Raw genomic sequence first — 17,798 nt, forward strand, 5'->3', positions numbered from 1 at the left:
GATTAACTAATCTAAATAATTTTATTTAAAATTATAAAGAGGCAAACATAAAAACAACAGTAGCAAACATCCGTTAAACCGTGGAAGTGAGGGAAACATGTAAATAACAATAGAAATCATTGACACAACAGTAGAAAAGAGAGAAAAAGACATCAAAGCATTTATTTAGATAAAGCAATTCAAAGTGAGTTTTCCGATCTGAACTCATGTGTTTAAATATTTATAAAGCAGCTATCCTACTGCTAAAAATGAAACAAAATCCGCCCGCTTAGCTCGATAGGAGTAACATGTTAGATTTGTTCACTAGGGACAACGGACTTTGCAAAATTATTCGGTGACAATTGATCTGGTACATTGAGTCTCGTTGTCATTTGTCCGTCACCACAAAATAAAAAAAAACAATGCTCGAAATGGGAAATGGAATACGAAAAAAAAATTAAGTCAGTGAATTTAAAAGATACATAGTCAAGCTTAATGCTATTTGAAGGGACCTAAACGTGTTCTCTGTTTTTGGAGAAAAATATAATTATATAATCGTGATGACGGAAAAAAGCTAAATTATAAACAAGTGTGCGAGTGGCTAGGTAAAGGCAGTTCCATTTTTGCGATAATTATCCAACATCCGTTTGGGATTTGAACCGAGTACCCATATAAATATGTATTATCAGAGTTTTGTGATTTTATCCTCTGCCGACATGAAAATGAAGCCCTAGTTTGTCACTTGTGTCACATTATTCCGCTTACAATACACTGCCTTGTTCGCTTTAAAACATGTAACTCTTCGCTTCTTTTGTTTTGAAATATTTCTTTATCAGTTTGAATATTTTTTTACATTTTTGCTTTTGCTTTTATCACAGGAAATCAGTTTTAAGAATTAGAAATTTAGAGTTGAATTGACAAATTAAATGTCAAATTCTAATAAACATAGACAAAACAGAATGCTTAATAAATGTGTCATTAAAGAGTATGAAAAACGTACTAGCATAAAGTATAGTTATTGTATTTATTATTGTTTATACATGATGTAAATTTGTCGTCCAGCACAAGTAGAGGTATATTCATTATACAGTTTGTGTTTGCTTCTACTCCTTATCAAATTGTATTTAATGTTTTATGACCGCTTTCGGAAGCTTGGGCTTGATAAGCTGAAATCATACAACTGAAATTGTCGTATGTTTGTGTCGCCTCTACGGAGTAGTTGCGACATATAGGGATCACTTCTCCGTCGTCTGTCTGTCTGTCCGTCTGTCTGTCCGTCCGTCACAAAACTTGTCCGGACTACTCCTCATAAAATATTGGTGCAATTTCATCCAAACTTTAAAGGAATGATCAGTACCAAGTCTAGTTGTGCATATTGTCAGCATTTTCCGGTTCAATGATTTTTGTCAGAGTTATGGCCCTTTAATATTTTTTATTTTTAAAGTTTGTCCGGACCACTTCTCTTATACCACTAATGCAATTTCAATGAAACTTTACAGGATTGATATGTAGCTCAAGTCCTTGCGCATATTGTGCAGGTTTTCCGGTTGAATGATTTTTGGCCGAGTTATGGCCCTTTGATAAAAATGTGTTTTTTCTGTGTGTTGCCAGATACACAAAAGCTTGTCCGGATTACTCCTCATAAACTACTGGGGCATTTTCATCCTAACTTTACAGGAATTTATGTCGCCACTACTCCGATCACTTCTCCGTCGTCTGTCTGTCCGTCTGTCTGTCCGTCTGTCTGTCCGTCACAAAACTTGTCCGGACTACTCCTCATAAACTACTGGTACAATTTCATCCAAACTTTACAGGAATGATCAGTACCAAGTCTAGTTGTGCATATTGTCAGCATTTTCCGGTTCAATGATTTTTGTAAGAGTTATGGCCCTTTAATAATTTTCATTTTTAAAGTTTGTCCGGACTACTTCTCTTATACCACTAATGCAATTTCAATGAAACTTTTCAGGATTGATCAGTAGCTCAAGTATATGCGCATATATTACACAAGTTTTCCAGTTGAATGATTTTTTACTGAGTTATCGCCCTTGAATATATAACATGTTTTGCCCTGTTAATCATTTTTGTGTCTTCCACTACACTGAAGCTGCAACATAAAATTGGCCATCATGTGGCGACACATGTGGTCACTGATCGCTCTTGTATTCATTTTAATGTGATCTCATCGTATTGTTGTGTGCGTTAAACTTGAAAAAATCAAATCAAATCTAGTCGTTCTTTAATTTTATCTATTGTTTTTGCTATCAATGTATCAATGTATCAATGTAATAACAATTGAATAATTTATTTACTATTTAGACACAAGAACATTTGTAAAGGTCATATAGCCACCTTCTAGCCTAAATGGTGCAGGAAGATCTCAGATAGAGCCACTCAGTAAATATTTTCATGTACAAGCGAAAATTTGACTAGAAGCAGCACTGACCATCGATATGCTAGATTGATGGCATTCTCATACGAAAGAAATAATAGTCCCAGGCAGGGTTTGAATTAACATTGTTAACCACTAGATTATGAACAATTCTCTGTGAAAGACCCTAGTAACAATGTAATTTAAGAGTTAATGATCTTTATTGGCGAACATATCAACATATTATGTAGGATAAAACAATCCATGCACATCTTAAGAATTGACCTTGAAAGTTATCATTTATTGAGCTGCCTGTCAATCATGCGTATTGTATGAGACAAATGAATTGCAAAAGTGTTTAGTTTATATATATCATACGGAAGATCATATTGATCTGCTAGAAACGAACCGTGATAAGATCAATCAAATGCCAAGTCTAAAACCTTTATGGTATCTGAAGAATCCAAAGTAACAATTAATCGTGACTTTTGATGGTCAAAGCACAACGCTTGTGGTATCGTTATGCCATCAACATCAATGGTACATATTTGATATATGTTCTCTGATAGCAAGATGACGGTGTTAGAATTATAACCACACAGAAATAGTTGCTTTCCTGGACCTGAACAAATTCCTTTTAAGTTATCTATGTCTTTGAAAATACGTCTTTGTCGCACCCTTCCGTCATGTGTCATAATCACCAAACATTTGTATGTATCGGCAATGTATAAAAAGTCTCCGTGTTTCTGTATATGTTTGGGTAATGACAAGTCTATATCGTGAAGCCTAAGCATTTTTCCTGATAAAGTGTAAACACAAAGTACACCTTTCCCCTCGCCGTTTTTATGTTTTCCACCACAGGTAACGTAAATATTGCCGCTTACATGAGCAATTCCACGGCAATTATCTCGTACGCTGAATGACGACGACAATGCCATTTTCCCGGTAAGGCCTGCAAACTGAACGAACTTGACATCAGTGAGCGCTATAGCTACACTAGAACCACCTACAAATCACATGGCATTTGGTTGACCAGGCAGGCACAGACAGTTGGTGACCCTGTATTGACTATCCAGCGCTTTAAGACTTCTGTTCTCAAAATCAGTGATATAGATTGTGCCATCATGATGTTGAATGATATCTGTAATATCGCATACCGATTTTTCATTTCGACCTCTCACATCAAAATCACCATTGAGACCGACAGTCTTTATTGTTTTATTTTCAACAATGCTACCCAGGGATTTGATGGTATCAGCAACATCAGCGGCTCGATGATTCATTGATAATTCAATAACTTTCTCCGAGGATGCTCTCATGTGTTTTAAAGTGTTAACACATTTCTGTCGATTTCTCTCCGCAAGTTTTAGTTGCACGAACAGTGTAGAAATGTTGTCTTCAGCTATATGTTTAGATAAAAGACGATTTTCATGTTGTAGGGTGGAAATTACTTTATCCGTGTCGTTTATATCTAATTGTACATCTTCTTCAATTGTAGTTACCTTATCTTCAAGCTCAGATAAGAGATTCGATTCTAATGTTTTGAAATGGTTGATTATTTTGTTGGTACTTTTTGTTATTTGGCTGGAAAGATTACTTTTCTGTGCTTTCAAATTTGCAAAAAGATGACGTCTTTCACTACACATATGTTTCGCCTGATGATTCACCTTTTCTATCTCTATTACGGCATCTTTTGCTTCTTTCATCACGTCTGCATCTTTAGCTACTTTAGGTATATACAACTTGTGTAAGCAAGAACTGAAATTTAAACACAAAAAGCATTGATTACAAAATAAAAGACTAACTTAAAATGTTTTGATAATTGAAAATTTTCTTCAATTCCAAAATTTCTAATAAAGGTTATTACACCTTTTCATGCATTTAAACTGTTTCTACGTCTAGCAGTGTTCAAGGTTTTACAAAAAAATGTTAGTAATCTTCATACCTATGATTAATGATTGCACATGCGCCACAGCAAACTTCATTATGGTCCTGACAGAAGATATCAACAAGTTTCCCATGATGCACCTCGCACCTTTGCGAAGGTAAATCCAAAGTGCTATTCATCCTTTTATCAGAACACTGCAGATTTTCAGATGTCTTCAAGATTTGATGACTCTTCATACTGTCAAATTTAGTGTGTTGTTTCAAACATGTCTGGCAAAGAAAACTATCACATTCTACACAATACGCCTCTGCTTTCATGTTTTTCCCTTCTCTCTGGCACGTTGAACATTGAAATTCATGGTATTCGTCGGAGGCAGTCAGCTCGTGATAATCGTCAACCGAACATTCGGACGTCTCTATGTCGTCCATTTATTCTCGTTTGTTTCCTACAAACGATTTATCACACACTGTAAAAACAGAGTCGCTTTGAATTTAATTTTAGATGGTATGAATCATATCCGGGATTGTTCATGTTTTGTTTCCGATACATTAATGTAGAGTTAAGTGTTTATCCTTGTTTAATAAGTGGTGTTTATTTATGCGACGATTCATCAAATGTCTAACTTTACTGTAAACAGATGTGCGACTGCTTATCTGGTCAGTGTTTCGTTTCGAAGTGAAGTGGATTTACATGTACTTATTAGAGTGGGATTATTTTGTATTGATCTTAAACGGAACAATTGCATTCAACGTGTTTCTGCGGCAATATCTCAAAAAAAAGAAGATAATTCCTGTTTTTCATCTTCAGGACCAAATACCTGCTTTTGGTATCGTCATCTGAATTTTCTGTCACACGAAGCCTAAAATGAATGAGGAACAGAAAAGGGAGGGACGGGGGGCTGGTAAAATTATATGGGATACAGCAGTTGTCTGACCTATCCATATTCAATGTAGTATCTTAGATACTGCTGTATATCTTTGCTTGTATATTCCGTTGCTGCAGAATGAAGAAATGATCCCTATAAATAAGTTTGTTTGATTGAATGGTTGATTGTCACGCCAATTTTAACTCCTTTTTGTTCATCTCGCTGCCGGTTTTCCAAAATCTGTTATTACCATCTTCTTCGCAACTTCTAACCCCATTGTATTTTTGAATCAGCAGTCAGAGCTACATGATACAGAGAAATTTCAGCTCGCCCGAAGATAGAACTAGTGACCCTTGGATAACAATATTCTAATGCTCTACTTAGCTAAACGAGCGAACTTAAACTAATTTGTAACATACTTTAAACGTGGATGTTTTGAAAAGTAACAATTGCCTCTATAATAATTACTCGTTTGTTTTTCCTGTGTAATTTTGTATTGAAAACAATAATGAATTGAAAATGTTTTAAACGATTCTTTCTATCAACAATTATTATTGTCCAAAGAAAGGATACCCATTTTCTCATAACCTTTCGCATTTCTTGAAGATGTTATGTGATCGGCACACATTGTCCGTGTTTATGAATTGTAAAACCAGTTTGACCAAATTAGAAGTATGAAACCGTTACAAACAGTAAACACCCTTTTCTATAGTTTATTAAATAGTGTCTATAAGATATTGTTAACTAATACTATATACTAGAATTACTATAAAACACCAGTAAACACTAGACATAATGCCAGGATCTTTTTAATAAATCGTTTAAAACAGGAAACATCATAAAAAAAGTACTGGTAAAATATTTTATGTGTTATCTCCGGCGGCGTTATCAGTTGGCTACAACAAAATGTTAGTAGTAAAACATCTCGTCTCTAGTAGTTTAATAAGTAAACTGTTTTAACATCTTATTCTTCAGATGCCGATGTTACCATGTTAAAAATGCGCACAACTACTTTATGCTATCAAATAAAACACAAAATTGATGCGATGATATAACAGAAGTCTCAAAAACGATTTGTTCGCATACTATTCACTTAAGGCTATTTTTCCCAAATAAACTTCACGTAACCTGAACTTTGCTGGGGGTAGGGTCATTAAAATGCTCTCGCAATAAGTACGTGTACATTAAATATATATTTTTAACATGGTCAGTCAAATAATTAAATTGGCACGCATTCTTCATGAGTGTCTTGATCGGAATTTAAAATAACTGTATATAAATATACATATATAAAGGTATAGTACGGTGTATTTGGCCTTGGGTAATTGGTACGTATGTAACTTATGCAAATATTTTTTGATAACGATTTGAATTATTTATATCCGTGAAGATGAAATTACTTTAAGGGGTCAAAATCTGCAGACGTACATTTGAACTATATTTTATCTTGACGAGATGATAAACATATCGTGGGTTGCTCAAAAAGTCAATATCCTGTCCGCTTGATTTGTCGTGTAATTCAATGCCGTTCAATGCCAATATTTTCATATCAGTTTGAGTTTAGTTATGTCTGAATTCTCACCAAAACTATAAATTTCAATCTTCATAGGTGACCCCCTTTATCGGGAACGAATACGGCCTTATAACTGGGGCAAATTGTGTGTTCTAAGTACGAGGTACTCTATTCGGGAAGAGTCAATGTTTAACTTTTGCAGATATCACCAAGAACACAAGTACCGGAAGTTATCAACGGTGATGAGTGGCTAGTCATTTCAGTCAGCGTCCTTTTAAAATTTGTCATGGAGGTCGGACTACAAAAATAAATTTGTGTATTTTTGTCCCAAAAGATGACAATTCCATCATTAAATTGTAAATAATGAAAACAGTCTTTTAGACATTAAATAAGATTAAACAAATTTAATGCTGTTCATATACCAGACGACAATTAAGAAACTATATATATGCACGTGACAGTTTAATGTGCAAAATACAACAAGGGAATGAATATTAATTTCGATGGAATATAATTATTGTTTGATAACCTCCCTTCAAAATTATCGCTATATAAAAGAATACATATCAAAAGTTAGTTACTAAATATGTAACATTTTTTCATTTATTTCTAATTTCAATCCAATGTAAGAAGGTCCTTGAATATTAGTTTTTGTCAGTTGATAAATGTCAAGTGTCCTGGAACTAATAAAACGGTAATACATGAATGTATGGATAAGTATGCATGGACATTGACCTGACATAGAACTGTCATATAAGCAATAAGATAATGCTCTTTTTTTCCCCAAAACATAATGGACGCTCCTTTTCTAGTGCTCGTTTAATTTCCGTTTATTAATGTACCGTGCAATTTCTCGATCATATTTGGCAATTCTGATATGTTATTCAAAATACTGTTATAAACTAGCATTTTTCAATTTTAAAGCATGGACCGTGAAGGGGAACGGGACTTAACTTCACATAAAAGGTTGATTTGAATGTTATTATTCTTTTGAACTAGAGACGGATTTTGTTTTCTTGTGAAATATACAGTATATGCCAACAGTTTTGTACAAATGTTCATCGAAACTCAATATAGAATTATAAACTTGTGTGTGTTTTTATATTGTAATAGTTAGTAAAAAGGACTGAAACATATCTGATATATGTTAATTGTTATTTATACATGTACGAATAAGATATGGTAATATAAATTATATAATAAAGATAGTTCATATTTACTTTGTTGAAGGATGGCTGCACGAGGGATGTTCGAACCAGGTCAAAATACTTTCATTATGGTAATGTTTCCCGTAATGGGTTCTATGTATGATTTAAAACTTGACAACATAATTAAGTTGCCTTTTTTAAAGGACACCTTTATACAAAATTTGAACAAAATGTACCGTACGGTTTTGGACTAGTCGGCATTTTTCTGAAATTAATTTAAACCAGTAAAACTACTTTTTGTAAAAAAAAAAGGAAACTCTAAATAATCTGCAATATCATTCTCATGAAAAATGTGTTCTTATTGATTATTATCTAGAAACAAATGATAACTTTCAGCTAAGTTAAAAGATTGTTTCTACTTGGAGTGTTTCAAATATGTATAAAAAAAAGAAACCATACCCCACTCATTTCTAGCACTTGTTTTTTCTAAGAAGTCATCGCATTATGTGACATTATGCCCATTATCCCACATGGGAAAGAAACTGTCTTCTCCTAGGACCAAGTAGTATTCCATACTGTTTAGATTACTGAAAGTTTCATGAAAATTCGCATTACACAAATGTGTAAGCCCAGGCCCCGTGTTCACTAAGGAAAGATCAGGATCAGGATCAAATGATCCTGATTTTATTTTCATTGTTTTATAAAACTAAGATTGATCGTATTTTGCTAGAATTAAATGGTACTTATTCAAAATGTAAAAAAGACTTGCTGATACCAATTTGGGTCAAAAAGCACATGTTTAAAACTCGTTATTCTAAATAAATTCGTTGAGTTATAACCTTGCACCATAGATCAGCTCAACAACAGATATACATATTCATGTAATTAATGTAATTTTGTTTATGTTAAAACAGTAAAGATTCAGTATTACATATATTACTGTAAGCAAATAAACGAAAAGATCTAAATCTCGCCAGATAAATGAGGTTGATGACCACTAACATTCAGTCATTCAAGGTTTAACTAAATATATCTTTATTGTGTGTGGCGATTGATGAGAAAGTGATTGTACACATGTATTTATTTATTTGCTATTTTCATAGGTCATGAATGGTTAAAAAATTTAATAATTTCATACATAGCTAAATGTACTTCTTTAAAAATACGTTCTGTTCTAGTTGTTTTTTTTTAATATGAAAATACTATTACATGAATTTTGAGTTTTGAAAGAGCAAAAAATGATAGTTATGGCTCAGTTTTACAAAATGTTGAAAATGTTAAAAGTCTTTTAAATTTTGGAAAAAAGAGGGATTAAATTTAGTGGTGTTAAACCATTTATTATATACCTTTCATCAGTTGGATTTTATTGTAAAGTGATAAACTTGTTGAAATGGAGTTTAAAGACGAAACAAGTTTAAGACCTCGGAGGTTAGAAGAAAAATATTTTCTATTTCAGCACAGGATAATTATATGCTCCTTTATACGCCCAGTCGTAGTTAAGCCGCGCAATGGATTTAATTTATTGCAAAAATCATAATTTGTTGTTTTTGTTTTTGTTTTTGTTTTTTTAGTATTTTTAGTATTATTAATAAACAAAAGTACTTAAAGATAATAACATGCAACATGTTTTTGATGCAGCACCCGCTGCTTTTGGTGTATATGCAATATTATATACATATAATAAATGTACAATCATGCGGCTTGATACATAAATTATAGATTACTATGATAACCTATATATATGATTGGCTATATATATATACTAGTATTTTATATTGGCACATTTACAGCTTTTAGTATAATTATATAAAATATGGTGTGAATATAGGTCATCAAATTATTCAAAAACTTGTCTTCAGATTAGTGAATCAATATATTATTATTTCAGTAATCGATCACTATTTTTTTTTGGACAAATTCATAAACTTGAATGCTTCAGTGAATACCAGTATAACTTTAACCTAGTTAATTTGAAACTATTTTTATTTTTCAACAGTTTCTTATCTATGGTGATTTTTTTCTGTTTCATAAAAAAGTTGCTCACTGATTATAAAACTGGGGCATTTTTGCTTCTTTTCTGGCAATTAGTACATATATAGCGATTGGCAATTAGCACATAATTATATAGTGATGGACAATTAGTACATATACTGTGATTGGCAATTAGTACATATATAGTGATTGACAATAAGTACATATATAGTGATTGACAATTTGTACATTTATAGTGATTGGCAATTAGTACATATATAGTGATGGACAATTAGTACATATACTGTGATAGGCAATTAGTGCATATATAGTGATTGACAATTAGTACAAATATAGTGATTGACAATTAGTACATACATGTATATAGTGATGGATAATTAGTACATATAAAGTGATTGACAATTAGTACAAATATAGTGATTGACAATTAGTACATATGTAGTGATTGACAATTAGTACATATATAGAGATTGTCAATTAGCACATATATAGTGATGGACAATTAGTATATAATTATATAGTGATGGACAATTAGTACATTTATAGTGATTGGCAATTAGTACATATATAGTGATGGACAACTAGTACATATATAGGGATGGACAATTAGTACATATATAGCGATTGTCAATTAGTACATATATAGTGATTGGAAATTAGTACATATGTAGTGATCGACAATTAGTACATATATAGTGATGGACAATTATATAGAGATTTAGTGTTTTTATGAAAGTCAAATATCAGTATGTGTACATTTTGCTTTCTTTATCGAAAAAATATTCATTTCTACAGCTAAATTTTTTTAATAAAATATAAAAACGGAAAAATTATCATATCGTAACATTATAGCCAATTCTTACATATAATTTCTCTGTTTTAACATGAATATTGTAAATAAACAGTATAAAATGTAACGTAGCAAAATTATAATAATATAGACAGTCGTCATATAGCTTGGTACACTTTAATGTACCTTTAATAAATCATCTTTAGATAAAATGTTCGAAACTATAATTAATCTATGTTAAGTAAACCGTATAACTGGATTTGAAGTGTGTTTCTAACATTTAAAAGTTTATTCAAATAAGTATACTTTAACATAGTACTATATCACCTTGAGTGTTGTATATATATATGTATATATGAACTTTCGTAATCGTCTATGTAAACTATTCGTTTTTTACGTTCATGCTAATTAAGTTGTTCGTGATGTTTAAACTGAAACGTTCATTAAAATCTATGTTGTATTTTATAATGTTCTCATATTAATTAAGTAATTTGATAGTCGTATACTTAATAATTCATAAAAAATCCCTGTTCTAAATTATTGTATGTGTTTAACTGGGACAAATTGATGTGTTGTTAAAGTCAAAGTACATCTGTTTTAATGTATGACAATTTGTGTGACATTAATCATAACTTCAATTGATACTGAATTTCATGAGTACGCAAATTGAACATCTTGTGATACCTGAATACTTAATTGATCTAAATCCATACGACGCAATTATATTTACCTAACTCACTAACGTACGCAATTAATACCGAGACATTACACATAACTACATTATATTCTGACTACACATGAACTACGAATAACTGGAACACATGAACATCAATAATTTACCATTGAACGTACCATTATATTTACTAGACATACAACGAGCATTTATGATACCTGGCATCACATACTACGCATTTATGATTACCTTAACTACGCTTATATTTACCTAAATTACATGAATACCAATATTCCTGAGAATCAATGAATGCATATGATTTACTGAGACATACACAATGAACGTACGCAAATTTTACGCCAAGTTTAATGATTTACCTGAGACATTTCACATGATTACGACATTACACATGAACGTACGCATTAATCATAAACGTACCCAATTAATGATTTACCTGAGACATTTCACATGAACGTACGCAATTTATGATTTACCTGAGACATTTCACATGAACGTAGGCAATATATGATTTACCTGAGACATTACACATGAACGTACACAATTTATGATTTACCTGAGACATTTCACATGAACGTACGCAATTTATGATTTACCTGAGACATTACACATGAACGTACGCAATTTATGATTTACCTGAGACATTACACATGAACGTACGCAATTTATGATTTACCTGAGACATTACACATGAACGTACGCAATTTATGATTTACCTGAGACATTACACATGAACGTACGCAATTTATAATTTACCTGAGACATTACACATGGACGTACGCAGTTTATGATTTACCTGAGACATTATACATGAATGTACGCAGTTTATGACTTACCTGGGACATTACACATAACCGTACGCAATTTATGATTTACCTGAGACATTAAACATGAACGTACGCTTCTTATGATTTACCTGAGACATTTCACATGAACGTACCCAATTTATGATTTACCTGAGACATTTCACATGAACGTACGCAATTTATGATTTACCTGAGACATTTCACATGAACGTACGCAATTTATGATTTACCTGAGACATTACACATGAACGTACGCAATTTATGATTTACCTGAGACATTTCACATGAACGTACGCAATTTATGATTTACCTGAGACATTTCACATGAACGTACGCAATTAATGATTTACCTGAGACATTCACATGAACGTACGCAATTTATGACTTACCTGAGACATTTCACATGAACGTACACAATTTATGACTTACCTGAGACATTTCACATGAACGTACGCAATTTATGATTTACCTGAGACATTTCACATGAACGTACGCAATTTATGATTTACCTGAGACATTACACATGAACGTACGCAATTTATGATTTACCTGAGACATTACACATTAACGTACACAATTTATGATTTACCTGAGACATTCCACATGAACGTACGCAATTTATGATTTATCTGGGACATTACACATGGACGTTATAACACATAAACTTTTGTCATTAGATATTTATCTGTAACTTTACACGTGAACGTAAGAAATCTATAACATACATGCGACATTATGCATGAACCTTTACCTGCAACATTACGTATACATTTCACATGAACGTTTATTTTACATGAACGTATATACAATTTAAGATTAACATTCAATATAAAACATGAACGTAAACGATACACATGAACATATGATAAATTGAATTAACCTATTGTTATAAACAGGTCTAGAATCAGTGTTCACAGCTGGCTAGTGTTTGTAACAGCATGTCTGTCCATGATGATAGATGTCGGCTTCATATTTTCGTCCGGTGCCTTGTTTGTTGATATCATGAACACATTCTCCACGAGCAGATCCGGTGCCGCTCTAGTCCAGTCAGTCCTTATGGCTGTGAGGTTCGGGATAGGTAAACATTTTACTCGCGTATAATAAGTTATTAAACCTATTTCTAATTTTCCAAGATAATTCACTGACCAAACTGGATAAAAACTTATTTCACGAGGAACAAATTCAATTCAGTTTTGAGTTTTTGAAATTAGACTACAAATATTGGATCAATTTCATTCTATCCAGTCACAAGCATTTGTTTTAGATTTGAGAGATTTAAATAATGCATTTATGCTAAATCTGCTTTGGTGATTTAATTAAGTTTTTAAAGCATCCTGCAAATAATGAAATTGCATTTTATGAGTTTATACTGTATATGCATATGTGATGGCTGAATTTTGTTGCGGTATTTAAACATATTCTACGTTTATGTGAATAGGTATGGTAAGTGGGGCTGTGGTTCAGAGATTTGGGGCGTTGAAGGCAGGTTTCTTCGGATCATGTTTGGCGTCAGCGGGTTTGATCCTGTCCTACTTTGCAACCTCGGTCATATTTCTCGTTTTTACCATGGGTGTTTTATTGGGTACACAGGTTTATATACTTACATGAAATATTGAAAAATATTATATATGGTTTGAATTTAAGTCGTACTAATGAGAAATGAATAGTAAAAATATCTTCCCGCAACACTTTGTTCACATTCAAGGTATATAAATCGTACTTTTAGCATCTAAACTTTAAGATTGATGAAGAGTGATTGTTTGACTTTTATCTATATAGAACTATATGAATAATAATTAATATTGATCAAATATTTTTATATAAATATCTTTTTTTTTGCAAATATCTGTCAAATTAAACATTATTGTCTTACGTTGTTTGTGGGTCACCTTTTTCACATATATTCTTTTCAGCAATGGGGTCGTCTTGCTTGTTCATTGCGTCTTCCGTGGCAGTTGGTCAACATTTCAAGGGTAGAACAGGTCTTGTACTCATGTCTGCACAGAGTGCCGGCGGGGGATTAGGTGGCATGCTGTACCCGTTCGTACTCGAATACCTCGGGTAATTGGACTTTACTTTATGATTTTACAGTAGATTTACAGAGATTTTCGCAAGTGGTTTCTTTTCGTAGAAATATGAAGTAGTTTTGCTTATACTTTCCATGAAGAAATTTTAATGAAATAATGACAGTTATTACTTGTGCAAATTTCAAAGTTTTGAATGAAAGTCTAATTTAAGATCAGATAGCCACATACAGTAATTGTCTGATATTTAATACGTTGTGGTTATGTATATAATAGCATAAATTTAAAGTATGCCCAAGTTTTCAAAAGATTAACTACTTTATAAATGTATATATTTTGTGAAATGGACTTACACATTTATACTTCAGAGATCAGTTTGGCCTAAAAGGAGCGTTGTTGATAGTAAGTGGATTATATATGCAACTAATTCCAGCATCATTACTGTGGAAATCACGCGAAAAACGTGTTAAAAATGCGAAACCCGATATTGACAAGCGTAGCCGTGATAAAACAGACGAAACGTTAGAAGAGAAAGATAGGGAATATACTAAATTCATTGAAAGTGTAGATAAATATGAGGATATATCAAAGATAGACTCTGATGACACGCAAGACAGTGTGTTGATTGAACGACAGATTACCGCTATAGACGATCTACGGGAACGTAAAAAATATCAGATACAAAGAGACGATGATATTGAAACAAAACTTGGCAAGGAAGAATCTGTTTTTGAAACTCTGAAACAATTAGCATTTAATCCTAGTTTCGTATTATTTGCAGTAGGAATGGGAGTGGCATATCCTGCGTTAGGAATTCTATTTATATTTATTGTAGATCTATTTTTAGATGCTGGTTTAACTGAGGAGGAAGCATCGTTGGGACTACTTCTGGTTCACATGTTCAGTATTTTTGGAAGACTGGTTCCTGGCATAATTATGCAATCGGGACGGATTTCAACATTGTCTGTTCCTATATTTGCTGCTTTAGTGACGTCAGGAGCAATGGTAGGATTGGCGTTCGTCCAAACACTAGAAATCAATCTATTTTTGTGCTGTTTGATTGGTCTGCCTTATGGAATGTTCGTATCGGTTTTCAGTGTGACGTCGTTGAAACTCGTTGGAATAAAACGACTTTCAAATGCAATCGGAGTGTTGTTTACTCTAAACGGGTTAGGAAGTGGATTGGCAGGACCAGTTAGCGGTATGTACAGACGTATTATAACTATATAGCTACAATTATACATTAATTGAAACATGTTCAAAAGTAACAAGATGTCGTGGTACCAAGACAGAAAAAAAAACCAAGTTACGAATGTGATAAAATTCAACCAAAGTAAACATATTCCAATGTGTTCCCTTACCCCGCTTTTGTCTTTTTAGTATGAATTCCTGAGATCAGAAATAAATTATTCAACATGTACTTTATTGGTTCCAGGTTTACTGAGAGATTCTATGGGTTCCTATACCATACCATTCCTGATAGCAGCTGGAGTCGTATTTGCTGGTTCCCTATTATTCTGCGCGTCTCTACACGTACGTCGGCAACATAAACACTACATTACAGAGACAACCACTCTCTTGCAGGCCGGGAATCAGACTGCCATATCAAACGGTGCCACGTCGTGAATATGACACGAAATGTTTTTACAACTTGAAAACGATACTTAAAAAAAATGTGCTTGGTGTCTAGGTAAAGAAAGGATGAAAAGAATTGCTAATTGTTGATTTTGTACTTCCGGTCAGATTGTGTACGAGAGAAAATGAAGGAAATTTTGAAGTGATAAGCAATGTTGAAGATAAACACATGCCATGTAAAATAACATTATTGTGGGCCTAATGGTTTCAAATTTATTTAATAGGTACATTTTTAATTAGACAAAATAATGGACGGACATACGGAATTCCTCACAACAGGAGTGTGAGCATTTTTTGTTTTGTCTGTTATGTTTTTATTCTTGTTTAAAGTACTCAGTGAGGTCAATAAAGTATCCTAAGAAAAGAACTTACACATTTTTTCCTAGACCCGACAACTGTACTCCTTTCTGAAAAACACTCATTTTTCGACAAACAAAACTTTTTCTTAGTAAATAGAGGATTATAAATACAGGACTTTTTTTTCATCGAATGATATGAAAATAAATAGTTCACAAGTGGCAGTTACTGTAGCCAAGAGTGAAATATGATCATTTTCATACCACAAGATGAAAATAAATCCTGTATTTATAGAAAAAAAACTTCAATTTTCTGTTTATTATATACTTTTTCTCTATTTTAACCTTACCAATAGGAAGAATTCTATTTTAATTTTGTGTATTGGCTGAATTTAGAAGAAAGTAGTCCGGCAAGACACCAGTGAAAATACGGAAAATATGTTTCACTGCAGTGAAAATAATTTTTTACAGTGAAAATACGAAAAAATGAAAAATACAGATTTTATTTCATCAATATTTCTCAATTATAAGTATATAATAAACAAATGTACTCTTTTCCAACAAACAAATGTACTCGTATGTATTCTATTCCGAGAAACAAACATACTCTTTTTCCAACACTTCTGACAAATAAATGTACTCTTTCACAGTGATCTTAAGTACTCGCAAGACATGTATATACTGAAAAGTATAGGCTGGCAAGAAAGGGTACAGGGATTTCGTTTCACAACTGAATTTTATAAAAAGAAAATAAACTTGAACATTATTTCGCACTACAATTAAAGTCAGAGAAGAGAATTGTATTTTACCTGAAAAAAATCCTAACATTACATTCATACACAGTGAAGGAATGCTTTGAAACAATTAAGAAAACGGCTTTAACTTTTATCCAACTCAATTAAATAATTATATTAATTGGATTTCTACGAAAGTATCCTGGTGCAAATTCATAATGATTTTATATAATAAGATGACTCCTACGTTCGTGTTATGCGCTAAATTATAGGTTCTACTGAAGGTGGATTGAATTTCAACACAATGTTCCGTTTTATCATTTATTGTTTCTTTTTCAGTGGAATACCACACACATTTATTATTTATCAAATATACACAGGTTATCCTGACGTTAACAAATACAATGTAAATATTAAAAAGCAGTAACAAATATTTCTAGTGGAGAGCCACAACGTTATTAATTGGAAATCCAAAATCTAACTGTTCGATTTCTCTATCTTTACAATATTTCTAAAAATGGTTTCGTTTTAAACTGACCAATAAAATTTTAACATTTTTGTGTCTTAAATAACAAAATGACCAATCAGGTTTCAATACAAAATAAGGTAACATAGCAACATAGAATTTATAACAACAATCATCACCAGGACATTTTATCAGTCATAAGGTTTAAAAACTTATTAAGTACAGACAGCTTAATTGACTTTATCACCTTTATATAATAAAACTTTTAGCACAGTTGATTGGACAAAGAGGAAAAGCCACATTTTAATCTTCCAGTTACATAATTTTAAATTTGACATCTGTTATTGAAACATATAATATTTGTAACTTAACATATTTGAAATTTCACAAATTTTGTTTTGAAAATATGACCTTTTAGAAAATGATTATATATAGAAAATCATCATGCATATTTATTCTTTTTTTTTTATAAATGAATTTTATCATTTTTCGGCACAACACTGTATAAAAAAGCTGTCTAATTAGGACATATGACTTATTATCTCCTACAGAGAAGATAAAAAAGACTTTTTTCTATTTTCTACTACGTAAGAGTTACAT

General features: G+C 32.2%; 2 protein-coding genes across 4 annotated transcripts; one reads left to right on the forward strand and one right to left on the reverse strand.

The window, feature by feature from the left end:
- Positions 1-989: 989 nt before the first annotated feature.
- Positions 990-4,709, reverse strand: LOC132754208 (E3 ubiquitin-protein ligase TRIM33-like). Its single transcript, XM_060744801.1, has 2 exons — positions 4,296-4,709; positions 990-4,108 (listed from the first exon to the last, which is right to left on the reverse strand). The coding sequence occupies exons 1-2, from the start codon at positions 4,664-4,666 to the stop codon at positions 3,364-3,366; spliced, it is 1,116 nt and encodes a 371-aa protein (XP_060600784.1). The 5' UTR covers positions 4,667-4,709; the 3' UTR covers positions 990-3,363.
- Positions 4,710-7,454: 2,745 nt separating this feature from the next.
- Positions 7,455-16,061, forward strand: LOC132754222 (monocarboxylate transporter 12-like). 3 transcript variants are annotated; one of them, XM_060744822.1, is made up of 6 exons: positions 7,455-7,582; positions 12,940-13,121; positions 13,482-13,625; positions 13,957-14,104; positions 14,436-15,268; positions 15,503-16,061. In XM_060744822.1, the coding sequence occupies exons 1-6, from the start codon at positions 7,542-7,544 to the stop codon at positions 15,691-15,693; spliced, it is 1,539 nt and encodes a 512-aa protein (XP_060600805.1). In that variant the 5' UTR covers positions 7,455-7,541; the 3' UTR covers positions 15,694-16,061. The 3 variants fall into 3 exon arrangements, with proteins under 3 accessions (XP_060600805.1, XP_060600806.1, XP_060600807.1); XM_060744823.1 differs by lacking the exon at positions 7,455-7,582 and adding an exon at positions 9,112-9,192; XM_060744824.1 differs by lacking the exon at positions 7,455-7,582 and having other exon boundaries at positions 12,983-13,121; positions 13,482-13,633.
- The last annotated feature ends 1,737 nt before the right edge of the window (positions 16,062-17,798 follow it).

The sequence above is a fragment of the Ruditapes philippinarum genome, unplaced genomic scaffold (assembly GCF_026571515.1).
Source record: "Ruditapes philippinarum isolate M1 unplaced genomic scaffold, ASM2657151v2 ctg2024_1_1_1_1, whole genome shotgun sequence".
NCBI classification, from domain to species: Eukaryota; Metazoa; Mollusca; class Bivalvia; order Venerida; family Veneridae; genus Ruditapes; species Ruditapes philippinarum.